Source organism: Melanostigma gelatinosum (assembly GCF_949748355.1).
Source record: "Melanostigma gelatinosum genome assembly, chromosome: 12".
In the NCBI taxonomy this organism is placed as follows: Eukaryota; Metazoa; Chordata; class Actinopteri; order Perciformes; family Zoarcidae; genus Melanostigma; species Melanostigma gelatinosum.
Window position 1 is genome coordinate 9966626 of NC_136645.1, and position 27463 is coordinate 9994088.

The 27463-nt window shown below is 41.8% G+C and overlaps 1 protein-coding gene across 1 annotated transcript; it reads right to left on the bottom strand.

The window, feature by feature from the left end:
- Positions 1–1842: 1842 nt before the first annotated feature.
- Positions 1843–25300, bottom strand: pcsk2 (proprotein convertase subtilisin/kexin type 2). The gene is made up of 12 exons (XM_079279829.1): positions 24915–25300; positions 23055–23159; positions 19771–19884; positions 19209–19317; positions 18402–18439; positions 13364–13440; positions 12321–12409; positions 11353–11528; positions 9086–9301; positions 7566–7666; positions 5975–6202; positions 1843–2705 (listed from the first exon to the last, which is right to left on the bottom strand). The coding sequence occupies exons 1-12, from the start codon at positions 25095–25097 to the stop codon at positions 2216–2218; spliced, it is 1926 nt and encodes a 641-aa protein (XP_079135955.1). The 5' UTR covers positions 25098–25300; the 3' UTR covers positions 1843–2215.
- Between the last annotated feature and the right edge of the window lie 2163 nt (positions 25301–27463).

Consider the following 27463-nt stretch of genomic DNA (forward strand, 5'->3'; position numbering starts at 1 on the left):
GATGTATTGAACAATAAAAAGGATTCAATCAATTAATAGCCTGGTCTGCTTTTAGACATATGTTATGCACCAAGCACCACACACATATATTTAATGGCTCATAAAACCACTTATGCATTTGTGGACACAGACATTTTATAGTATGATAATTACTCCTTGGCTTTTCTTAAGAGCAAAATTAGTAGCCTATAATCACACAAAAATCACAGCTATTGTGTATTCATTGCAGACGATACACAAAAGTCATACGGAAATGCTTTATAAAATAAGAGCCAAATCAGCAGCAGAGAAGAAGCTGCCGCTGAGTCTGTTGCCACAGCAGGTCAGGGGTCTAAAGAGGCAACACCGAACTCTGCTTATCTCAGCAAAATATATGAATGTGATAGTCTACCCTCTACGCTTAATGTAATTGTACCTCGGCAAGTTAAAAAAAGGTCGCATCTTGTGTAATTAATCACTGGTTTAATACTGCACCACCCATATGGCTGCAAAGTGCCTTCTCTAGAAACAGAATGTATTGTTGGTTTGGAGATGAGGACTCGATGATGTCTATCTTCTGGAGATTTAACACAAGCAGTAATGTTTACTCAGAGTACATTATAACTGACCTGATTTACTTTTATCTAAGTACATTTTTACATAAGTAGGCCTGCCTTTGCTTTCAACCTAGTAAAATGTATGTTAAGTAACAGTACTTTTACTTGAGCATGATGTTCTGGTACTCTTTCCATCCCCATGCATACAATCAAGTTATTAGTTAGCCTATAGCTTGATATATTGGTATCGGCTTATGTACACAAATGATGTAATGGTTGAGACACTTAGTGTCTATTACTCATAGAGTGTATAAAGTACATTTCGAATAAACCATGTTGCATACTGTTCCACAAATATATTTTGCTTTGGTCTCCCAGTTTTTGCCATGAAGAAATGTTTGTATCTTTCTCTGCTCTCGTTTCCTACATAAACTGATTTTGTTGGCCATTAAGGGGCATCAAATGTAAGCTACAGTAAAAACAATCCCCTGAAATATGATCACCTTTTACGTTGACATGGCAAAATGTTGCTTTTCACACATGCAGTGAGACAAAGCAACATTAGCATTCATTTGAATGATGATGATGTAAAACGTATACACCTCGTTCAGCAAATATTTGCCTAATTAGTTGTTTGGTGCTGCCCACAGCACGTAAGGTGGATTTGTGCTTCTCTGCTGTTATAAAATCCAGTGTTTTTACTGCAAAATCCATCCAAGCGGCAGCAGATATTCTTTAGATGCAGCGAAACTGAGTCTTCTATACATACTTTACAGATTTATAGTCAATGTATTACTGTAAATTGTTATGATGGTGATTTATTGATGCTACACGCAGCACCATTAAGAAGAGCACATGTCTATAAAGTGAGGAGTACTTTGGCAGCTCAGACTCTGCTTTTTAGGGAGCATGTACTTTCATTTTGTAATACGGAATCAAAGCAACAGAGCAAGATTTAAAAATTGGCTACAAACCAGTTATGGCAGCTGCTTTGTGCTCCACTTTTAGACTATATTTTTCAGCCAGAGAAAGTTTCCTCAAGGTTATTTAGTCTTCATCATATTCTTTGTTGGCCCCTGAAGTGACAGAGAATGGCCGGCTTCTTTTACTCAGTATCTTTGGTAGTGTGTTGCAAATCACTCAAGTGCTTAAATAAACAGCTAAATAGATTTATTATGGCACACGTCAAAGATTATGAAATATGAACTGAGGACCACAGGCTGCAAAATAAATCACATATTCCTTTCCTTGTTCATAGAAACAGTGCATGTCACATACAAATATAAACAGAAAGAAGTATCACTGCTCTGTTTGCAAGATATTAAACTTTAAGTAGAATGGCACAGAAAGTCATTTACAGTCACAAACTGTACAACAGTTGGCAGAAGAGAGTTGCTGGGCAGTTAAAGCAAGAGCATGAGGGAGTGGATTATATTTGGTTCAATGTACAATTCTGTAAAGTGTAAAAATTCTGGTGATATAGTTTGCTTTCTCGATGTAGAACAGATGAATAAAGGTTACACTTTTATCATGGTTGGATTACAAGAAACATTCATTGAAGGTTGGGGGCTAATTGAAACACTTGACAACAAAAAGCAGAGTGAAGAGAGGTAGACAAACGGGAGGATGACGAGAGAGTGGGAAGGACAGAGGAGATTTAGCAACATGCAGATGTGACTTTAGTTGTTTTTACTCAGCAAGCTCTTTAGGCTTCTCTCGACAGCCTCATCCAGCTCCTCCTCCAGCTCCTCCTTTTTGGACATGGCAAGTTTGGACTGATAATCACGCACTATCTGGTCTATATAAGGGGCACTTTGTGTTCCATGCAGCATGAGAGTCCACTCCTTCAGGGCTCCGCGCTGTGGCTCCTCGCCCTGAAAGCCCACCTCCAGGACCCAGGTCCCGCGGGGGTCCTCGCCCCAGGTGTGGCTGGTCATGAAGGGCCATTTGTCGAAGCCCACCTTGGAGTCGTCGTCACGGGGCCTTCTGCTCAGCAGGATGGACTTTGTGCCCATGGGCGAGGTCATGTTGATGTTGAGGTCGCCACGGCGGCTGGCGTTGACAGTGACCACCGCCTGGACGTGCTCCAGGTAGCGGACAAAGTTGTCCTTCCCCTGACAGGCGTCAGTGACGATGGTCAGCACCAGTTTGTTGCCGGTCTGGATTTTACTGAAGGAGGAGAAATAGGTTGAGGAAGTTAAAAAAAAAAGTTAAACATCAGTGTTAAAAATGAGCAAAAGTCAAATGAAAAGAGTAAAATGAAATAAACATATCACAGAGAGAATATTTGGGCATCCCTGTAAGACTGTTAGAGCAGGTGGATTTTTTTCTTTTCTCTTCAGTCTACTGCATTGCTCTCCTTTGAATGTCCCTTTAAATCAAGAACTTGACCTGGTTTTCTTATAATCATCCTACTCTGAATGAGAATCAAGCCTCTTTTTGAACCTGCTCCCTCATCACACAACAGCAGAGATGACTGTCATGTCATCAACGGATTTCCATTCCTGTAGAATAATGTTTATTATAAAGCCAACTGCCAATCTGAGGCCATTTGTCAATAAACTACATGTATTGCATGTCGTGCACTGGACCACTTCTAAATTGTAGCTCCTTTTCAGTGCATGAGGAGATCCTTTTTCTTTTTGTCACGATGGATTTGTTTCCGAGTGTAAAAGCCGGCTGTTCTTGGTATATTGTTGTTGCTTTGAGATAGAGAAGACATACTGCTGTTAGCATCTCTTTGGGTGATGGAAGGAAAGACACAGCAGGGCAAAGGTGGCGACCAAAGGCTACGAGGAGGCTTAATAACATTATTAGAGGCCGGGGCTGCATCGCAGGCGATGGGAAATGGGGGCGGCTGGATGGAGAGAAGGCAACAGCGACAAGACACAGAAACTGAGTGAGAGGGACCTGTGCAACAGCAGTGTGAAAATGATTAATAGAGCACAATGCTGAGCACAGAGGAGTGCAGCGGTGATCTGTAAGAGCTGTTGAAGCGAATTACAATTCCCAGAAAAACAGAGCAATTCACAGTGGGGTGTTTCACAGGAAGTTACTCCCTACAATGCATGTTGAGTAATTGGAAGGAACCGAATATGAAGCCGTTATTGTACGAACAACATTACACTACATATGTGGGTTGTATGCATAAGGCTTGAAACTAGCGACTGAGACCATAAACTCATGTTTACAATGTTTACTGAGGTACCAAATAAAGTGAAAAGTAGGTTCATTTCTCATAGACTTCTATACAGTCACATTTTGTTATGCAGAGGAGTCGCCCCCCGCTGGCTTTTAGAAATAATGCAAGTTTAAGTCACCTTGGCATTGGCTTCACTATTCAGAACCAGAGGTTGTTGTCTCGTTGTATTATCACAGCCTAAGTACAGAGAGACAGCTTGAAAGATATTTAAATCTACATTTCTACATCTTCACTGTCATTAAAAGTGTCATGACTGTGCATGTTTCATTACTATTATTACTTTATTAGAAATCATGACTGTGCCTTGAACTAAATATAGGAATGAATACGTCCAGATCTCACTTTTGACCCCCAAATTTGATGAGCAGCAGGCGCACGGTTCCCATCAGATAATGCGAGAGCGTGATTGCAGCCGTCGGTCATCGAGCAGGGAGAGGGATGCCTCTGAAGGGCAGGACCAGTGTAGATTAAAAACAACCCCACCACACAGGGGGGCACTGTGTACCAGCTCCACTGACAATGAGAAGTTCTCCTCCAGCTAAGTAAGCCGCAGCCAGCAAGAGCAGCTATCAGATCAATGCTGACTTTATTGTTTTTCTCTGGCGATGCACTATCACAGAGGTGGGCTCGTTGTAATTATATCTCTACCACAATAGAGGCAGTAGAAGCCCCTGTGGAGACAGGGGACTGATGAAAAAGAGAGACGTTATTTCACTCTCATAAGTACCACCTTCTATTCTTTCACATATTTAAGGTTTGTCTAAGCTGATGACACTTGCTGCAATGGAACGTCTGAGGCACAGCCGCTCCGCAATGGGCGAGTCGTCAGAGATGCAATAAAAGCTGTACGACTCCTAAGGGATGCTTGTTTTTATCTGCCATTGTTCACAAAGGAGGCACACACACACACACACACACACACAAACAGGCACACTTTCACACCGTGTTGTCGTGACTGCGTTGTCTGTGGAGCACTGATTAGAGACTAAAATAAGGAATAGGAGGTGTTGATGGTGGCAAAAGAACACAGACGCACCGCATTCAGTCTGCTTTTTTTATCTTCACCCACACATTGACATTTTCACAATGTAAATGAAAGCTTTGTGTTAGGTCTAACACATCTACAGTACACACATGGTCACCTCCACCTGGAATCCCTTTCTGGCTGTCAGTCAATCTAATTGACACGGTTTCCAGGGAACGCCATGCTGGGGCATTTGTGGTGCTCGAATTAGAGTGAATAGGAGGGCTAGCCACAGGAAACCACCGGGCATCGCACATGGGGAGCTCAAAGCCTCAGGATGTGATGAATATATGATGAACGAGAGGAAGAAGAGGTGAGGGTGGAAAGGAAAGGCTGACAGGGAGCACAGAGGAGAAAGTAAAAGCAATGCTGTGGATGGAGGAGATGCAAGGAAGAGGATAGGGTGATACAAGGGAAGATAAAACTTAATGCGAGTGGAAGAAAGAAAGAAAGATAGGGGCAGATCCTCAAGCGGCCGTGGTGTAGTTTGTTTACAGCCTAACGTCTATTTCTACAGATTGTACATGACCTTGTGTTTGCTGCGTCCTTCAGTAAATACTTTTAAGATTTCCTCCACTGTAATGTCACAAGATTAGCCGCCATAACAGGTCACACCACATGCAGTATGTTTTATTGCTTATGATTGAAACTTTTCATATATAACAGGAAGAATGTGTTATTTCTTCCTTCAAAAGTTTCTGTTTTGCTTTAAGGATGAGCAGAGACACACTTATCACATATATCGTTCTGCAGTGAACGACAAACACCCAAGAGAAGTAATAATAAGACATTTGTTACTTTAAATTCATTCATCCATTTTTAAAAAATTAAAGATTTTCAATCAAAACAAGATGGCACCAGATGTATTTGAATACAGTTCTGTTAGGGATGTCTGCCATAATCTGTCAGACAGATATTCAATTCAGATGCCAAAAGAGAAATGCATTAATTATCAAACAGCACCTGTCAGGACATCCGTCTGTGTCATAACAAATCTACAGGAACATCAGACAGACTGAGCAGCTAATCTAAATGTTACAGGGTTATGAAGTAGACACTCCCATCACAGACATTTTATTGAATTACTCGGTTATTAGTCTCTTGTGCTCAGCAGCATTTTCCTTTCAACATCTTGATGGGGACAGTTGTAGAATATCTAGTGTGCCCATGTAACATGCAGTGTACCCAAAAACATGAAGAAATATGACTCACTGGGCATCCTGAATGGATCCGGCTACGCAGTGGAAACGCTCTGGCACAGTTTTCCATTCCTTGGCCATTTTCACCATGCCCCCAGCGTCCAGCACACCGTAGCCAAACAGGTGGTTGAACTCGAGGCCCACGCCGTTCCTCCTCCACTGGTGGACCTCGTCGTGGAGCTGGTTCCTCTTGGAGGTTAGGACTGAGAGGTGCTGCATGTCTCTCCATGTCAGGTTCGGGCTGGGGTGGACAAACAGTCACCAGGGAGGATAGGACAGAGGCAGGATGATGAAGAAAGGATAGAGTGATGGAGGGGAGACAATATTGTAATTTAGAACCAGTAGGCAAGTTAGCAGGAAAAAAAAATCACCATTTACTGATGAATATTAAAATATTTCTGATTTATAGATTTGCATTAATGATATGCTTTCAATTGTTTAATATCATAGGGTCTGTACTGTGAGGCAGATGGTTGCCTTTGTCTGTGTCGCCGTCCATTATCTCGGCCGTGTGTAGTGACAGCTTTGTTCTGGCTGACTCACTGGCTCCTGCCGTTGGTTCAAGTGTGTTTGGGCAGTAAAAAGGCCAAACAGCCTTGTGGGTTATTTGCCGCCGGACAGGATGAACATCCGCTCCTCCCAACAGCAACATCATTATTGTGTGTGCAGAGCAAACAACGTTTCTTTACTCTCCTCCAGTAAATGGTGTCAGTTAATGGCAGCAGAATCCTGTTGGCCTTTAATGTGAGAAAGGAAGCGTCTGAGAGAAAGGAAAGGCTCCCCTCTGGGATATGAGAAGCAGCAATTCTCCAGGTTTTATATTTGTCAAATTCGTTTAATTATGTGTGGGCGGGTTTACTTAAGGGGCATCTGCTTTCAAGTATTTCCTAATCCACAAGGAACAATCTGCTGTGAATTCACAAGGATTATAAAATAAACTCAGATTTGTACCACAGTGTTAATATGACACGATTAACACTGTCATCTATAATCGAAGCTATCACCATTAGCCTGCATACAATTTACCACAGTGAGTTTTTATCATCTCAGTCTCTCTGCTACATGCATATATTAAGTAATGAATAAAACATAAGAGCTGGGCCCATCTTATCAGCTTATATAACTATATTGTTCGAGCCTTTCACTGAGATATATAGAGCACTGGTCCAAATGTGTGTCCTTGACACAAGCACATAGAGTCTGTACTTTGTGTGTGAAGTGCTGTTTTGCTTTTCATTCAGCTTATGGTTGTGATAAATAAGCAACTCTGTGGAAGTGGAGAAATGATTTGTCTTTTAAGGAGTTCAGACACACGGACAGAGAATTATCATAAAGGCTCTGAGGTATCTGATGAAGATTGATAGATCATTGCAATATAAAAGCTCAAGGCTGTAGTCGGAAAAAATAAGCAGCTCATAAATAAATAGCGTAACTGTTCTTTCAAATCAAATATTGTCCAGATTTAGTGGTTGAAAGCATGTTATTGTGTAATTATACCTTCTGGACAGCACATGAGTTACGTAGTCATGTTTTATAAAAGCAGTCCACCTAAAGCAATAATCACAAATACTGCAGGTGTGTGGATGGGGCAGTGGAGTGCATACTTCGCCTCAATTGCCAGAGCAAAGACACCAGCTGCCTCTGGAGCTGCTGCTGATGTTCCAGAGTGACGCAGCGTGCAGTTCCCATACAAGTCCGTGGTGGCCTGAAACATGTAAATCACAGAATTGTTCAGTCTCTAAAAACAAAAATGACACGACCCTGTCGACAGCAAAAGAGGAAACATATATAAAATTTCCCCTTTGTTGAATCCCTGCGCCCCCCCCCCGAATCATTTTTGTCCCTAAGCTACTAACTCAGACATTCAATATCAATTATCTGGGAAAGCATCTTCAGTTGAAGAACATCTGCGTAATCACTATCATCCTTTTACTTTACATGTAAGTTTCAGAAAAAAAAGATAGAAAAGGACACAAGGGAGGGCCGAGTGTATGTTGGCTGTACTATTCTATACACATCAGCAGACAAGTCATGTTTCTATTTACTGAATAAGCATTTCATTATTTAATTTAGGCCTTAATTAGAAGTGATAACAGATTGACTGAAATTAGAGGGGAAACCCTAGGGAAGAGCTGTGGCTCTGTAAACAGCCAAAGGTGATTTGCATAATCGCAAACACAAACACTGCTGCCTTCGTACATTGGGAAATTATTTCACACACATGGTATAGAGTGCCGGCCTGTACTCTCGATGTGTGTTCCTGTATGCTAAGATACAAGAACGCTCATTTTCCTAAAACTAGCCATCAAAGTCAGGAAATTGTCCTCAATAAAGGGAAGTATAAGCATCACCGGTCACGCTTCAGCTTCAAAGACGGCATGCTTTCTGATTTTCTGATTCTGGAGACTCATCCATTCCTTCTATTTCGTGATCGCACACTGGTGACATATTACTCAGGGTCAATGTTACAGTTATAGCACATTAGTGTATGCTAAGGTAAGTCCCTCGATTACCTTTGGCGTCTCACTTGTTACTTTTCTTTACACTTATACAGAAAAAAAACACAATAAAGCCACTTTGGTGGCAATGAAGTCTCTGCTAATGGTTTCCCCTGTCAGGATAAAACATATTTTCTAACAATAACAACGAATAAAAGAGAAAACATTTTCCTATTTCTCTTAATAACACTTTGCTTTAAACGCCATGATCCACACAGTGATGGCATCTGCTCTCAACATGTACAGCAAAATCTTCTGGATGTCCAGGAAGGTAATCACAGAAGAGCTATTCCTGCACTTGAACCTCAATTTTTCACAACCAAACAGCAATTACAGCAGAAGAGCTTCTTAGGGCTTTATTCCTGGTTACATCCAATCTCCTGAAAGGCCAAGGATACAGTACCTGCTGGACCAACTGAAAAGAAGCTATTTACAGTTCAGTCCATGAATGAGGACACATCTTTGAAAGACATTATTAAACGTCACCAAACAGTATTGGGTCGCCTTTGAATGCTAAAAGTGCTCGTACTTATTGAAAAATGCAACTTCAGGGACCACGGAACACTCAAAAGGATTTCTCTTCGGTCGTGAAAACATACAGTGTATGTGTACACAAACACACTCACAACGCCAGCCTCTGGGTTCCTCTTGCGTCCGTTGCTGAACGTGGACGCCAGGGTGGAGGAGCAGCTCTCGTCGTACAGGGCGGTGCGTCCATCATTGATGGCTGAGTTGATGGAGATTGTCCACATGCTCGAGGCATAACCGTCACAGTTGCAGTCGTCATAGCTACCGCCATCTCCTGATGCCCACACATAGATGCTGCCTTTTCCTCCGCGCCCCTAAAACAACATCGTCATCACAGTTCTGTTCATGTTTTTGGGAACCTGAATGTCACGATGCAGTGTTTATCAGTGTGTGCCAGTTTACTAAGAATGTACATCATCTAACCAAATGATCAAAGATCAAATGTACAGAATATAGCTAGGTTAGTTAATGTCATAGATTTACTCTCCAAGTCGCTGAAATAGCCTTCCAGCGGACCTATGAGCTGAAAATACTGATATTTTGCTCTTATTTGTGCTTTTATTATTTGTATGTATTCTATACGTATAGATGTCTAAAAGTAATAAAATGTTGATAACAAAAAGTAGAGTAATATATAAATATATATATATATTACTATCTTTATACGATCAACATTTTATTTCTTTTAACATAAGTTTGGTTAATCACGTGCAAGCACTTCTAAGTTGCTTCATGAATAAAGTTTTATTGATTGAACTGAAAACATATTCCATAAGACATTTGTAGAAAATACATAGAGGTCTCAAGGATATATTTGTCTTTGTGATTGATTCAATCAAATCATACAGAAAATCATACAGAAAATGGACTATTATGTATGTAGTCATTAAAGTGCTTGATAATTAGGCTTCCCAGTCCACTTCTGACGTGCTCACTGACCTCTCAACTCATCAGCTGTTTGTCGTACAATAAGATGAAGATGGTGAGGTGAAGCTACTGTGTTCATGTGTGTCTTTTTGCTGGATTTAAGGTTTGTTGTCTATTGGAGGAAAAAATGGTGGACAACAATGGAAAACTGCATACAATACAACAATATGTAATAATGACATTGGTAATACTGATTGGTGCAACCACAAACATTATCATTATAAACCTGTATCAAAGAAATGATTATGCTGATTCTATTAGCTTCTCAGATAATTCTGTAGCTCAACAAATAGAGATATATTTGGTCCTATCTTGTAGGACCACCACTTGCTGCACAATTCTGAGCATATCAGAGCTATAATATGTCAAGGAATGATAAAATGCAAGCATGCATGTCTGTTTTCTACATGATCCTTGCAATGGAGCATAATACCTTGTGTGCATTTAAACACACAGTAAAATGTCATCTTTGTTGCTGATAGAGGGCCTTGAAACATGAAACAACTGACTGTGGCTCCATGCAGAGAGCATCCTCTTCACCAAATGCTGCACCCGTTTCTACAAAAGGCCGACAGTTTCCCCAGAACAAAAGATGGAGTGGAGTAAGAGTGCCATGTCCGTCCCTTCCCGATGCTTACTCATGGTGCTCTCTGTTTGTTTTGCAAAGACAGGTTTGAGCATCGTCGAGCTTCTCGCCTCCTGCCTTCTGTCTGCTGCACAATCCAAACATAGTGCTTTCGTTGTGCACGGCACGCAGTCTTATCGATTTCCATTATCGGTATCAATTTGCAAAACCACGCAGTTATATTTAAGAGGCAGACTTGAAGCCACTCTTTTCTGACTCAGTTGTTAATATAACATAACAATTCAATTTGAGATGTTTCCCTTTTTTTGCACATTGCGCATCATGTTCAGCCTACACAGTCGCTTATATAAGTGGTCATTAGAATCTAAGAGGCGTTTACGATCGAGTAGCTGCTTGATTAGTTGTGTTTACACGATCAGAGATTACAGTTGGAGTTGCGCCTACACAGCTACCCTGCCTGAGACGGGGTCATTTCAAAGCAACCCACATCTGCCATGCACACAGTGCATGATGATTAATCAAGCAAGTGATTGGCAGTGGCATTGTTGGCATGGCACCTATGTGTGTGTGTGTCAAAGTATATAAGATTCAAGCCCTTGTTGGCTGCCGTTGGAAGAGACTTCACCTTGCTGAAGTGTCCTTGAGCGAGACCAGAATGCCAGAATCAGCTCCAGAAACCCTGAATCTACACTCGGACTTTTTGGGGGGCAGTCGGTAAATAATCGGAATAAATATCTGATTTACAGAATTCCGTCAAACAAAAAGAATAAAGAATAATCTCGGGACGCAAATTGGATTTTGTAAAGGTTGACTTGATACAAGTGGGAAAGATTTGGCATGACGTTGCCTTACCTTGTTGACGCCGTCAGCCATAGCCTGCAGCGTGAGCTCTCGCGGCCCATCCACCGTCTTTCCGTCATCGGTTGGTCCCCAGCTGGCGCTGTAGATGTCAATAACCTGGGGCATGTGGCTGATGGATGATGCCTCAATAATGTCAGTCATAAAGGGCTGGTCCAACATCCTGATACCTGAAAAAGCAACATCTCCGTATGAATCTGATATTAAAATGATGTCTACTGTGGTTTATTATTGTTACTGCTACAGGAACACAGTAGAGTTTACGTAGATAGAAATGGTTGATATATAAAACCATTTTCAGCTGGTCAAGTTTACAATATCTAGACTGTCAAGTTTATTTTCGTATTGTTTTATATGGTGTGTTTGGATAACCTCTATAAGCTAACAGAACTACCAGTACACACACTGCTGTACCTCTTGGTAAATCAGCCACTGCTATGTGACCAGACGGCTTGGTGAGTTTATTTTAGTTTTAGTTTTTAGCAAGATTGTCTGACTCATTTTATACGACGACTTTGAGCCGATGCATTCATCTCAGCTTGTGTTTGAGTTTGAATGAAATGTGTACCATGATGCCCTGTAGCCCATTCGTGTCTCGACAGGGAGTTAGCCAATTGTGGGTTGTATTCATTAAATCACACAATACAGCAGGGGCCATTGCAGACACATCTGGTGGAGCTCTGCTCTCTATTGAGTTCACCTTTACTACTGTAAAGTCCGGCTTAATGGTGTTGTCGTGTGGCGATGTGGACTCTAACTGACCTCTGCAGTCATTTGCAGTAATTCTACGAGAACACGTACAGTTTAAACATGCTTCAATACCAGACGATGCAATGTTGTTCTTCCACATTCAGCTTCATTTCATCCTGAAATCATACCATTGTCAGAAATGTATTTCGCTGACACTGCTTATTGTCATTCATCTCACTGTCACAAAACTGTAGCTCGAATATGACACAAACCTGCAACTTTGGAGTTGTAGGCGACTCCCACACCGCAGATGTTGTTGTTGGCCGCCGCAGACACCTCTCCGGCACATCGTGTGCCGTGACTGGTGACAGCAAAAAGCAGAGAATGCACCTCAGAGGATTTGGATGAATTCGCATGAATTTAGAAAGGATATCTTGTGGGTAGAATTTGAGATACTATTTCCCAGATTAGATGCAAGTCATGATTTTGTTGACTTTGTGCCAGACTCGAATGAGGAAATTGTTAATTGATGAGGTTCAGCATCCGTGCCATAAATCAATTAAAATGAACAAACACTCTGTGACCTGTAGAACATTAGCTCATGGAGAGGCAACAATATTAACCCATCCATTTATGCATCATCCATCTGAGTCAGACTGAATATGTTTGCACATATCAGTGTTTTGTGTGCACCACGTAATGTGTCTATCTCTCCATCCCTTCGCTCCCCACAGGGACACTGCAGAGAGTCAACCCCTTTCTCCCAGCATGCTTTGCTACAGACAGTGAGCTATTTATAACAACCAGCTGATTAGCCAGCGAGTTGCGCCCGACAGTCAGCAACTGCTACACTGGCAAACCCGAATACTCCCCTCTCACTCCCACACACAAGACACACTGATACATCTGAGGAGATGGAGGCACGGTGGAGGAGGAGAGGAGGAGAAAGAATATATACGGTATTCCTCTTTGTTCCTTTTTTTCCCGACATGTGCTGCAGTGATCACCCGATGTGATTGGGGGACGACAGGCAGATAAGGCGTTATCAGGCAGGAGGTCGCCACTGTGAACACTGCCACTCTGAAAGGAGACCAGACTTGTGCAAGTCCTCATTGTCTACTTCATCTCCTCCAAGTGAGCGTGTGAAAACAGGTATCATGTGTTCTATTGTGTTGTGTTGGACAACAGCTCTGTTTATACGGGACTATTATGTCTTAATGGAACTATGTGAAGAGAAAATCAATAGAGGCGAGCTGCCAGACTCCAGGGAGAGCACACACAGCGTATGAACAGGGGTCGGCTGGGTGATCTTTACCTGTTGAACCAGTCGTCTGTGTAGCGTGGAAATGGGAACGGGTCATTGCTGCTGAAGTCATAGCTGGCATCGGCATTCTGAAAGGACCAATTGGATGCATTTACAAAAACAACAGCAACAAGATCGGAAAACAAAAGGAGAGAAAACAAATAGGAGCATTTCCTGGGGATGTGCTGACCTTATCACTGCCTGCTCTGTCATCTAGATGTTCTTTTGGTTCGGTACACCTGGCTGACTACAACTAACTTGCCTACAGCACAAATCTGTGAGCTCATGTTATATTTGCTCAGGCAGATGCGTCCGGTTCCTCTCCACTTTGGACAATCACAACCGTTTCTGTGTTGTGCTGTGTTTGAGACAAAGGCCGCACAAACCGTAGTTTGTTGACATTTTTCTGTCGCTCATGCATGATTTGTTTTCCCACCCTTTAGTCCCACCCTAATGTGCTGTGATTGGCCATCTACACCTGGCGGACCTGATCACTGGTCGCTCAGCGCTACGTCACATGTTGATAACCTGTTGATAACTCCTCTTGGAAATTTAAAAAGGCTTAGTTTAACATAGCAGAAAGACAGGAAACTGGCTCTGTCAATAGTATTAAAGTCCAGTCTGTTTAATCTGCACAAAAAATGAATTGTAGAAATTATTACTTCTTTCTTCCAAGAAATAGTCTGGCATATGACCCCAAGTAAAAATGCATAATCATATTCTATTGCAAATTTTATTTTTTTATATTTAATTATGTCTTATACTGTTGCGCTGTGTTTATTGTCATGCATCAATCACAAATTCCTTGTATGTGCAAACATACTTGGCAATAAACCATTTCTGAGGTTGCAATTTTTCATGTTTTGTTAAGTAAGGTTAATAGAAACCAACTCAGCCCAAATATAACTACAACATCTTTCCTCTGCGGCGATACTGGAATAATGTGTGGTCACAGCGGGGATTTCAAGCTGAGAAAATAATGGCCCAATCACTGCCAGCATTTAATTCCACATGGCCAAAAGTAATAGGATCAGAATGAACGGCATCGGAAAAGCATACAAGAGACAAGAGACACACATCTGCCAGAGAAACATTAATGCCAACGTAATTACCAGAATAGCCATGTCTGAGGATCACACACACACACACACACACAGTTAGATTCGAGATTCAACAGACATCCGAGGGAAGTCTAGCACTTATTGCTCTTTCTGTAACAATCTTCCAAAGCTCATTCAGACTACTGCAATAATCCTTCCGCCTGTCACTCATGTCACTTGTTATCCATTTTCCATTTTTTAACAAAGTAACAGCTGCTTCATGTGGTCATGTGCATGGAGAGGCCACAGCCGTGTTCATTGGCCACAGAACTGAACACATCAGATCCATCTGGGGCGGCTGTTTCCACGCACAGGCCTGACAGCGCTGCCGGCTGACATTTAGAAGAGATGACTCAGTCAGCGACAAAGAGAAAGAAAAACGGCAAAAGCTTACTGACCCAATGGAGAAACACTGTAATTATCACAATGTGGATTGGTGCCTGGAGGAAAGTAGCAATGACCGAGGTTCCCACTTCTGTGATTATTTAAGGAGTTGTGTTGATAAATAGAAGGGTAAATGTCATCTTAACTATTTCTCTCATTTGTGATGATCTCAATTTTTTTATTGTAAATGTACATGTCAAGAAACAATAAAAAATATATATATATTATATACAAATTGGCTTATAATTGTTATCATTATTCACAGAGAAATATGTTTGAAGGGAGATTATGGTACTCCCAAACCGGTTTTGTGCTCATGTCAGGAGCAGGAGTGTGTGTTTTTCTTTGGGGTTTTTTGTTGTTCATTAAATGGAGCGAAAGGTGCTGAGTCCTGGTAATAAATGACACTAAGGCCCGTCCATGAATCACTTGCTGTGCTTCTCAAGCTCATACCTTCTGCTATCAATCAGACTCTGTTCTTCCTCTGGTGCCCTGTGAGCAACCGTTGGTCAGAATAATGGATTGTGCCAAGTCTCAGCCACCTCACCTTTCCCCTGCAACCCTTGTCTGTTCACCGTCCTGGGAGCAAAGGGTACTTGAGAGAGAGCAATGACTCAAAGCTGCTGTAGCGGAGGCCGTATGCCCCGAGGTAAAGTCAAATAAAAAGATTTTTGAATGGACTTAACGAGGTAGGCTACTTAAGTGTAACTTCTGAATTATTGTACTTTACTTTACATGAAAACTTCCAGTTTCTGACGCTTTCAACTTCTATTCGACTACATTTCAGAGGGAAATATTGTGCCTCTTACTCCACTGCATTCATCTAAGAGCTGCAGTCACTGGTTCATTTTCTTTTACATAAAAAAACACAATATATTCCTACAGTAGTTTCACACCCTTTTGGCTTTTCTGCAGAATGAGATGTGTTTTATTCCTTGTTATATATGTTGATAACGAAGGGGACTAAGCGCAGACAAAGCCTCTTCATGTTTTCCTTTTAGGGCCATTCATCATGTTATCATGGCTGATTTCATTCGTCCATTTGGTGCTGAAAACCTAAATTATAATCTGGGAGAGCGGATTGCAGTAGAAATGTGACATTACTTGGAAGTGTTTTGCCAGATGCTGTAGTCACATGAAAGAAAGTACTTTACAAGGTCCAAGCACACAATGAAGGCGGATGTGTCCTTCTATCTACTCCTAAAGAAAATGGTCGTGAACATCAATTTAAACCGTTTCCATCACAACGTTTGATGAGCACCCAGCGCTGTAGATCTCGCAATCTACTTTTATACACACTCTCGCTTTTTCTCTCTTTTGCTCTCTTGCTCCATCTCTCATACAAAAGCAACATGTGAGATCAACTTCATGGTAATGTGAGATCATAACATGTTGTCATGGTAACTTCCCAGGGTGGACTAACACTTGCAACAATTCGCAATTTGAGACGCTGATCAATGCTGCCTTTCCTCCAAATATTGTAGTAGCCTAACACGATATTGATCAGGTGCTGGCCAACTTGGAGATAACCCCCCCCCCCCCACACACACACACAAAAAAACGAGTAACTGCACAGTCATAGCTCCGTTACAGGAATTAGTTCAAACTCAACATCATAACTGTATCATAGTGAAATCCAACCAGATTTCCTCATTTATATTCCCATCAGAGATGTTTTCCACTAGTGCTGTCTGATATTAAATACTGTTAAAGGTAGGAAGTACACAATGGAGTAATACTATTATTATCCGGCTAATTGATATAATAGCAGATGGCCAAAGCACAAAACCTCCTATCTGCAGAATTTTCTGATTGCCGGATTTCATTTTGGATGATGAGAACAAGAAAGGCTGTTCAGTCTTAAAATAATCCTGCCCTTTATTGAAACTTAATTTAGAGCATCATTTTGTAGAACCTCTTCCAACTTGCACCAAATGATGGAAAGATTGCAAAGATCCTATCTGCAAAATGATCCAGGCATTTTTCAGACAGGAGGTTTTGCTCTTCGGCCATCTGCTATTATATCAATTAGCCGCGAAATTAAACTCGCTGTATGTATATGTTTATTCATGTAAAAAATGTTTAATTATACTTTTGGCATTTGCAGGTTAATGTGCCATGAATTTGATCTCTCTCTCTCTCTCTCTCTCTCTCTCTCTCTCTCTCTCTCTCTCTCTCTCTCTCTCTCTCTCTCTCTCTCTCTCTTTCTCTCTCTCTCTCTCTCTCTTGCACATTCTCCTACAAACACACACTATGGATCTATGCACAGCACGATAGAGCATGCTCCTGCATCACCAGCTGAGACTGAGTGTTATTTTTGGGCCACAGCTCATCTCTGTTCATAGGCAAGAAACATAGGCAAACATAGTGATAGGTGCACAGTGACATGCACACAAAAAAACAACACGTATGCAAGCCACTTTTAAAAGGATCACATAGCGTGCACAATAGCTGAGGCGGAAAAGCAAAACAGAGATCACACTGTGCTGGTGTAATCATTATTACTTCTGCAAATCAGTGAGAACGATACACCAAAATACATCTCTGATCTGCTGCTACCTTATGGACCATCCCGACCCCTCAGGTCGTCTGGGACCGGTCTACTTTCTGTTCCCAGAGTCAGAACTAAACATGGAGAAGCAGCGTTCAGTTTTTCTGCTCCACATATCTGGAACAAAGTCCCAGAAAGCTGCAGGTCTGCTGAGACCCTCAGCTCATTTAAATCAAGATTGAAGACTTTTCTGTTTGCCGCTGCCTTTAATTGAACCACATTCAATTAATATATTAATCAATTTCCTGCATTTCTGCATTTTACCACTGCATTTTATTTCTTAATGTTTTAATGACTGTTTTTATTGTTTCAACGAATGCTCTTAATTGTTTTAAAATCTCCTTTTCTTTTGCCTTATGTTTTGATGCTTTTAATGGTTTTATGTGAAGCACTTTGAATTACCTTGTTGTTGAAATGTGCTATACAAATAAACTTGCCTTGCCTTGCCTTGCCTTACACAAGCCGCTGGCATTTCTAAATACAATTCTTAATAAAAAGCATGGATATAAGACCAAAAAAGGACCACTCTTTCACAGCACCTCAGTTTCTCTGGAAGGTTTATTTGAACATCATGGATTCAAGACGACTGCACACTGACGAAATTGCAAATTATCCAGTCAAACTAAGCCTTCTGCATTTCCTTGTTCCATTTAGCAATCCCTCTTGTCCTTTAAGGGTTTTTATTTATCAGTATTCTGGAGATAGAGCGTCACATTATGCAGCGCCAACTACCCTGGCATTATCTCTGCTTGTGACAGATCGGCCTGCCATTGTGCCTGCACTGTGGCAGTGTGCATTAACATTAAACAGCTTGGCTGGCCGTCTGCCTGTCTCTGCGTCATCCGGGAATACAAGGAGACTTGGCAGCCGTGAAGGCAACTTGGAAAGCACCTGTCACTGCCGATGGCACACCACACAAAAGCCCATGAAATCCACCACCTGAACCCCTGCTTCACTCATTAACAGCACTTCATAGAAACGAAGGAAAGTAGGAAGTTAACGCTGGAGTACTCACATAATTTGAAGCCAGGTCTGGATGTAGATAGTCGATGCCTGAAATGTGATTTTGACATTAATCAGGGATATTAAGCCTCAGAGGTTGTGCTTTACAGAGGATAGTGTGACCTCAAATGCCTCACTGCTGTTTCACTATCGGTTCATATTTATTTAGTTTTGTTCTTAATGACACAACAAATAAAGAACAGATAAAGGAAACAACTAGTTGAGTAAAGCCGGTTTTGTATCATGGCAAAGTGGGTGGTTTGAATGACGGTTGGCCTCCCTCCGTGTTGCTGGTGCCCGGAGCTCCCTGCTCATTTGACGACGTTATTTTGTGTCGTCCGGCAGACTTTTGCCGGTGGTTGATCAGAGGGCTTTGGGGCAGCATGAACTTTGAGGTTGAACTTTGTTCATTTGCATATGCTTCCCGCATTGTAATGATACAAAGCTGGTTGACAATCCGCTAAATGTCCTTTTTAATGAATTGTTCAACATAAAAATGAACTACCAACAATGTTATGATGTATATCATGTCATTTATATCTTTGTGTAAATTATGTTGTGCCATGATGTAAATAGATGCTTTCCATTGCAGAGTAACATGTAGCTCTGTCCTACTTGGTCCCACGTTGTGAATCACCTTCTACAGAGAATACCAAATCAATCTGAACAGTGGTCACCATACAACATCTGGAATGCAACTTTTTCTTACTACTCATTGTACTGAAAATGAAAAAAACAACAATGTAAACAAAGCAATTAATCAAATCAGCACGGCAAATACATGCATGCAGGTATAACTGTGTGTTTACATCGCACTCACCATCGTCCATGATTGCGACGGTAACTCCTTTGCCCGTGTAGCCCAGTTGCCAAGCTTCAGCCACATTAAGATCCAGCCCAGGGGTCCCGTCTGCCTGGCCTGTGTTTATCTAATCGCTCAGACAATATGGAGAACATCCATGACTCACAGCACCCTGGTGAGTCGCCATTATTTGTCAACATGTAGATTCATATGTGTGTGTGTTTGCATGTGTGTGTGTGTGTGGGGGGGGGGGGGATAAGGACTGCTCGGGGAGGGGAGAGTAAAGGTGGGAAGAAGGGAAAGTAAATGTCAGCGATACGACGCGCCAGATGACTGACAGCAAGCTTGCCGCGGCTTAAAAGTCACGCCTGCCAGTTAGGGTAAACAAGAGGGGCGGAAACTAAGCGGCATGAATGCAGCGATGAGATGGCTTGGACAGTATCGGCAAGGCTAATTAAAGAATGAATTTCAACATTGATTCGGAAAGTAGTGGGGAATATGCCTGGCATCTGAGTAATTAAGGTGGGTTGGTGCTGAAGGTCAGATGGCATGCAGGCGGCTGCTTGGCTTTATTACTCACCAGATACCACTGTTTTGTGAATAGGGGGTCACTCATGTTGACTTCAATATCATTAATATCTCTGTAGCCTCGCTTTTGACGACTAAAACCCTCTTGCTCAATGACATTCTTCACCTGGGGACAAAAGCAAAAGAAACACATGGTCAGGATCTATTTAAAGGCAACACATGACCTCGCAAACCTCTTGTAAAAGAATACAAAGAGCAAAGGGAAAGTGCACACAAATTAAATTAGAAATAGGATTTAATATGATGGGTGAGATGTAGGAGTGTGCTGCTCTGTGCGCTGGAGATCAGCAGACCCAGCTGTGCTCTACTGTACCATGTAGGCAGAACATCATTTCAATCAGAAGGCCTATTCTTTTCCTCCTAATCAGAGAGGCTGCAGCTGGAGCCACATAAATGATGGGGATAAATGTCGGGACATTTAAGTTCTCGATTGGCTGGCTGCTGTCATCAAAATGATTGGCTGTCTCTGACAATGTTGTATTTTCATTTCTGCAACATTTTGAAATCAAGCCAACAATACATTCCCAATATGTCACTGTCTTCATCTTTGTCTGTGACGACGACAGCAATCAACGGAAGCCAGTCAAGTCAGCGGTTCTAATTTTAAGTCACATTTCCTGTGAGGTTTCATCAAATAGGCACCTTCACACATTTGGAAAAACTGAAGAGGTTGAGGAGAGGTAAAGGAAGCACGAGTCATTTGATTTATTACAGTCGGGTAATACCTAAACCAAGCCTGAAGTGAAGTTCTCCATTGGAAATGTATCATTTGAATGTTTAGGTCCGTTTCTGTCTCTTCATGTATGTAAGTGGAAAGACTGTTTACTTGACTTTATTTATTTCAAATAAAGCACGAATAAATACAACATAAACATTGCAGAAATAAAAAGATATATATTCATTTGATTCTGTTTCTATACCTGAAATAGTGATGCTCATGATAAAAAAACAAAACGTCGTTTCACAATGTCAAAGCTACATTTTGAAAACAAGTCACTGAGGTTACATGTTCCTCTTGTGCTTACCTTTAGAAAATTCACTCTAGTGCAACGTGAGAGAAACAGGCATTGTCCGCTGTGTTTACCACCACAGATGAGAGAGCAGAGCAGCACTTAAGATGGCCTTTTAAAATGGCCAAAGCCTATTCATCCAGATCTTTCTGTTGTGGCATATACTCTACACACAATCAGGAGGCACACACACTGTAAATCAACACAAGTCATTTAAATGACACGTCAGTTCTGAAGAAAATTAAATCACTATATTTGCAAATGTATCTTCTGTCTTGGAGGATTTCCTTTTTGAAGTGGCTTTCAGGAAAAAAAACTGACAGCACTTTCTACATTATCTGCGCCCCCCCCCCCCCTCCCTCTCCATCTATCATCAATATATTCCATCACTTGGCAGGGAAGCTGGTATTTCCCTTGAGAAAGCATGTCATACTGCCCACTCACAACATCAAACAGTGCACCACCAACACTCTTCGTCTTTGCCCGCTGCCTTCACACAACCCACAATGCTCCAGTTCACTTCAAATCAGAGAGCTGTGTCGGTGTCTCCTCTCTCCTCGTCCTTTTTCCTCCAGGCTTTCCCAGGCATGTGTCTCTCAGGGTCAGGGGATGCTGCTTATTCACAAAGATGTATTCTATCTTCCACCTTTATTTATATCTCACCTACTGCCTGGTAGACCTTAAATAGATTTTAATGTATTTGTGATGTAACAAAAAGATTGTGAGGGAGGAACCATGGATGAATGGATGGATGGATGGTTTGGGTGAAGGTGCGGATGTGTCCGGTCCGGTCCGGTCTGGAACTCAGACCGGACCATGTCGGCGCTGTCTCACTTAGCTGTATTAGCTCGGTGGAGTGGCTCGCATTTATTTTCATTAGCACCTCTCACAACCGCAATTACAGAGGTTAGTTGATTGTCTGCTGCAGGACCTCCACTGTCACCGCCTCCAACGGTGGACAGAACTAAACACACAGAGCTCAGCACGCAGCCCAACTGTTTTATTTAGAAAAAAAGCTTGAAGACACGGCAGATCCTTGTGTCTCATAGTATGAAGTAGAGCCGAAACCATTTGTCAATTTGCTTTAGTCCATTGACATGAAATGAAAGTACAACTACAGTATTTTGAAGATGGATTAAAGTCATTTTTCAAGCAAAAGAAAATAGCTGTAGCTCCTCAAATGTGAGATTTTGCTACTTTTTCCTTGTTTCTTTGCTTTTAAATTAAATCCACGAATCCACATCCAGACTGAAATACATTAATTAAATATTAACATAATTTTATTGGAATAGCATATTAGCATATTTGATTATAACTTGTGTTACAATCATTTTCAATGCAAATGCAGTAGCACTGCTATACCGACAACCATCTAACCATCCCTCCATCCGTGGCCAGGTCGTGGGGGCTAAAGCAGGGTATTCCAGACATCCCTCTCGCCAGCAACATTTTCCAGCTCATCCTTCAGGACCCAGGGGCATTGCCAGGCCAGACCAGACTCTCCAGTGTGTTTTGAGTCTATCCATGAACCGCTCAACTACCTACTTTATTTGCACCTTATCAAAACCCTTCATTGGAAGGCTTATAAACACAGATCTTACAATACAAAAATGGGACATTATAAGGAAACACATTCAAAGCATTTCTTTCCCTCCAAAAATCCAAAACTATCACCAAAAGGCAAGTCTATAAATGATCGTTTAAGTTAGTGAGTTAGAGCTGGGTATTGAATAAGACTGGGGGACCAGTGCTTCTGACATCATCATCGTCATCTGCACACCTTAACATTTTCAAAAAACAGATGATACTCATACAGATCACACTCCATACAAGAGTGTCATTAATGTGCATCAACATCGGCATGATAAATCAACACTACCTTCTTTACAGATATGACCTACTTTAGAATTGTAATTATATCACCCTCATGCTTTGTTCTTATTTCATCTCTGGCTGTATTGAATAATGTGTCTATCCTCAGGATGTTGGCTTCACTTTACAGTCCGTTCTGTATTTATCTGTAAGAGCTTTTGATGACATGTGGACTGTCCCCAGTGAGCTCTGTTTGCACTGAGTACGTTTGGTATCGCACTAGATGTGTATGGGTCTCAAAATAACCATTGTCATGCAAAATAAAAGGGGAGTCATGCTCTCATAGGCACATGCAAACAGTAGACACAAAGCGTGCTTTTGTTAATGTGCATCTGTGTGTGTGTGTGTGTGTGTGTGTGTGTGTATGTGTGTGTGTGTGTGTGTGTGTGCTTACCCTGCGGTCTTTCTGGAGCCGCTGTCTGCTGTGGGCACTGCGTTTGCTCCGCCTCTTTGAAGTGTCCTGAGGATAGAAGTGAAAGAGCCCCTCTCCAAAGGGAAGCTGGATAAAAAAATAAAATAAAACAAGAGATGGGAGATAGATCAGGAGCAGAAGCAGAGATGAGAACAAACACAGAGGCAGCAAGCAGAAAGTGTGTGAATTACCAATCGAAAACATTCTATACATTGATAAATGGAGGAGAAGGAGATCAGGTCACCGTCCACTGATTCCCTGGCTGTTTAACAAGGGTCTATATTAAGCCACTGGAGGACAGTGCTGGAATCAACCATAATAAATCACAAGGGCAAGGAAATGAGATGCATCATCCAGAGCTCTCCCTCCGGCACAGATTAAAGACAACCTTATGCTCGTAACAACCAGGGTCAATCCTCAGAATAAACGCTTTCAGATGCGCCTGTCAGATCTAATGTGAAAAAGAAATTGTCACGGAAGGATGCGGATTATCCTTCTTCCACTGCTCTTAAATTCTACCGTTGTTCCCCAAAAGATATATGCTGATGTAAGATCTCGTCCCCTCTCTTTTATCTCTCTTTGTGCTCACATTTGTGTGTCTCAGTTCTGGGTCCTGGTCTAGTTAATTAAGCAACAATAGAAGATAATTCAAACGACACAGACATTGTTTAATGATGCATATCCCATTAAGACACAGATATAGCTGCAGATTACATAACCTGGTTGATAGGGAGGCAGTAGATGGGGTGGGGGGGGTGATCTAGAGCAACAAGGAATGAAACTAGCAAACAGGACTGGAGGTGCTGCGCAATCAGCTCACAGAGATTAGTTTGAGATTGAAACACGCTTTTTTGTTATTGTGGAGGTAAAAAATAAAGGAAAATAAATTCCCATTCAGAGCAGCGCAGACACCCCTCTGTTCACCGCTGCGCCTCACTGGCTAAGGCTCCGGCCAATTTCACCCACACATTTATTTTGACATGGGACAAGACGCACACACTGTCAGGGAATTATTTCCATTGGTCTGCCATGAATGGCTTGTTATACGCCTTTTGTCATGTTGGGATACGTGCGGCATTTGACGATACTTAATAAGACATATTGTCTCAGGTGTCTGCAGGGAAGGCAATGCATATCACGTTATGCAATCTGAATACACTATGTCCCCTATTCTGTGTGTGAGTGATAGAAAAGGATGTGTTTTTTTGAGAAATGTCCCACAATTTCATGTTAAAATGGTTTCGCCCTTTAACAAATCAGGCATTAAGAGAAATTCAACGTAAATAAAGATAAAAATAATCTCCTCATCCATTAATGGTATTTAATGACTTAACATTCAAAGATTGGATTGTATAACATTCTGGACTTCATCTTGTGAGAGAAGCATATTTCACACACACACACGAATCTCCAAGCTTCTTTTTCTTTATTTTATTTATAGAACACTGAAATTGGATGTGTTTCGGAATATAAAAACCATGGGCAGCTTTGAGTCCCCAGGACTATAGGCCAATGGGGAACCTATCCAGGGCCTGCGTTTGAGTATGAATGACGTCATCAAATGAGGCAAAAGTACAATGAAGTCAAATCAAAATAAAACCATGAGAAGTCTCAGTATGTTCTATGGGCTGCTGGACTACTAGTTTTGCTAGTAGGCTATATTTGACTATTTCAAACATCAATATCTATTTTATGGATAGAAACGTTGCCAAATAGATCTCTGTTTTAGCATTTTAATGTGAATATTTTAATTTATGTAATGTATTCTTTTCTTTTTAAGTTTTTTAAAAAGCCTATAGTGCAAGCAATGCTTGCCAATTTTAACCGAGCATCCATCCCTACCTTTCGGGCACTCTGGAACCCATGTTGTGTTGCAAGTTGGTGCGCCTCATCCTGTGCGTCCTCGTGCAACTCAACAAGAAGATGGTCCGTCAATGCTCCTTCTGCAGCCTGTGTCGCAAGCAGCAGCGCGTTCAGCAGCACTATAAATCCCACGGCTGTCCCATGTCGGGGAGATCCACGCATCGTGTCTGGCTTGTGTCAATCCGCCTGTCTGCCTTACCGTCGAAGTGGAATCACTGTACGGGCTGCTCCTCGCTGAAGACGGGAGGAGGAGGAGGAGGAGGAGGACGTGAAGGAGTCGAATCAAAGCTTTTGCGGACGCATCTCCTCGTCGTCGGCTGATGAGACCACTTGAAGTTGTATTTCACCGAGGTGTAGCCGCTCCTGCTGTGTGCTAAGAGTGGGGAGGTTGTGTGTTTCGGACCAAACCTGCATCCTCAGCTTTCTATCGCTCCTCTTCCTCCTCCTCTTTCTTATCTGTAATTAATTTACCTTTCTCGCTCGGGTAGTTTCTGCGCGTGACGTTGTACCAATGGGCTAAGGCGGGTGTGTCCCGTTTCCTCCCCCGGATGAGCTTTTCAGCACCTTGGAGAATTCCTCCCATCACCCTCACATTTGATGGGAATTGTATTGATTAGTATCTGATGCTGGCCTCATTGGAATGGATAGGTTCGCATAATATCCCAGCAGGGACGAGTGTGCCATATATAGCTCATGGTGACATTTTTTGAGGAAATATCTCTTCAATGAAATAGAATTCCTCTAGGCACAATTTTACAACATAGCCTACTACTCAGCTAGCAGTCCTCTCTGTTTTTAAAGGGCATACCTCTAATATGACCAGCCTGACCTTCTTTGTCAAATGGAATGTAAGAACAGTCCCATTTGACTATAATTGGTTATTTGGAGGTGGACAGCAGGTTGTTAGACGAACCCTGCGGAAAGGCTTCTCTTACAAAGGCTGCTCATTATTAAAGGACTCCTGCTCCCCTGCTTTCGACCTGCTTCCCCGCTGCTCTATGATACATGCATGGGTTACAGGGCTGCTGTATAGACTGATGTAAAAGTGAGGGGGCATAAGTGCGAAAGTAGAGCGCAAGAGGGAGAAATGTGTGTGATGCTGTTAGGTTCCCTTATACAGAGAAGGTTCAGTGAAAATGGGCATATTTGATGACTGCGGCACAGCTGGTCTTTTCAGTTCAGCTATGAGGACTTGACAGCGGTCACCTAATGTGACATGTCATTGCCCTGGCTTAAATAAAGATGCCCCCTGAGCCCCTTTCATGCAGTGGTCCTTTCAGAATCAGGTTCTCAAGTATGTGTTTTTGTACACGAGCATGTGGACTGTGCAGCAGGTTGTTTTTGTTTTTTTCTACTTTCAATTTAACACCGCTGTTGTCATCTGTCGGAATTCATTCTGTCAGCCCCTAAAACCCACATTGTCTAGTTGCATGACTGCAGGGTTTGAGTATCCAGCTATCTCAACTAAATGGAGCTAAAACAAGATTTACAAGAAATAGTCCTGCTCATCAAATATTTGCATACATTTTCAAAAGACGGCTTTATATTAAACCAGTGTCAATTTTGAATTCACTGAGGCAAAATGATTAGTTGCGATCATTTCACGTGTTCAGTGAAATGTGAGATAAAAATGCACGTGGAGAGAATTAGAAAATCCTCATAAAATATGCATGTTTTATGAACCGTGTTTTGTATTTAAAGCGTTCATTTCTGTTAAGTCAGTCTGCACCTCATTAAAAGATGTTAATCCATCATCATAATGGCGTACTGTCACATAATTATGTTACATAATGTTGTTAAAAAAGGTGTGGTAAGGGAGCACAATTGCATGTGGATCAGTTCTCATAGAAGTCAATCATGAAGGTGGATTTTCTATGAGTGGATCCGCTTTTACTAATCACTGTTTCCATGCTCCCTGCAGACCTTCCTCCCACACTCCTGTGATTCTACAGCCCAGAGATTATTTATTTAGCTCAGGCAAGCCAGCAACCTTCCCTTCTCCGTCAGCACACCATTCTACACTGCTGAGTCCTCGTGACTGATCCACACTTGTGTTTTGACTGCTGATTCACATGTAAAGTATTCCTTTCATCATATATGGCTGAGAAACCTGTGATGAAAAGCTACAACGTCTTCTGCTGTTAGAAAGTTAGGTGTTTTTTTTCTTCAGGCAAATCACTGAGAATTGTTTACGCCCACTCCTCTCACTGTTGTTCTATATATACAAGTGGGATGACTTTGTTCCAAATAAACGTATAATATAAAAAAAAAATGTATGGATTGATTGTTTATTGAAAGCTCTCGAGACTTTTGGGAATTAGATATTTACTGTGTTGTTTCATACTTTATGATTCGGCAACCCTATATCACAGGCTGTGCAGAGCTGACATAACATGAATGGAGTTGTTAGAATCCATTGCTGTGCGGCAGTGTTGGAGGAGGAGCAGAAAAACATGGATCTTTAATTTTTCATACTCGCCCGAGGCTGGAGTGGATGCAGGCTGCCTGTCAGTGTCTCTGCGGCGAGT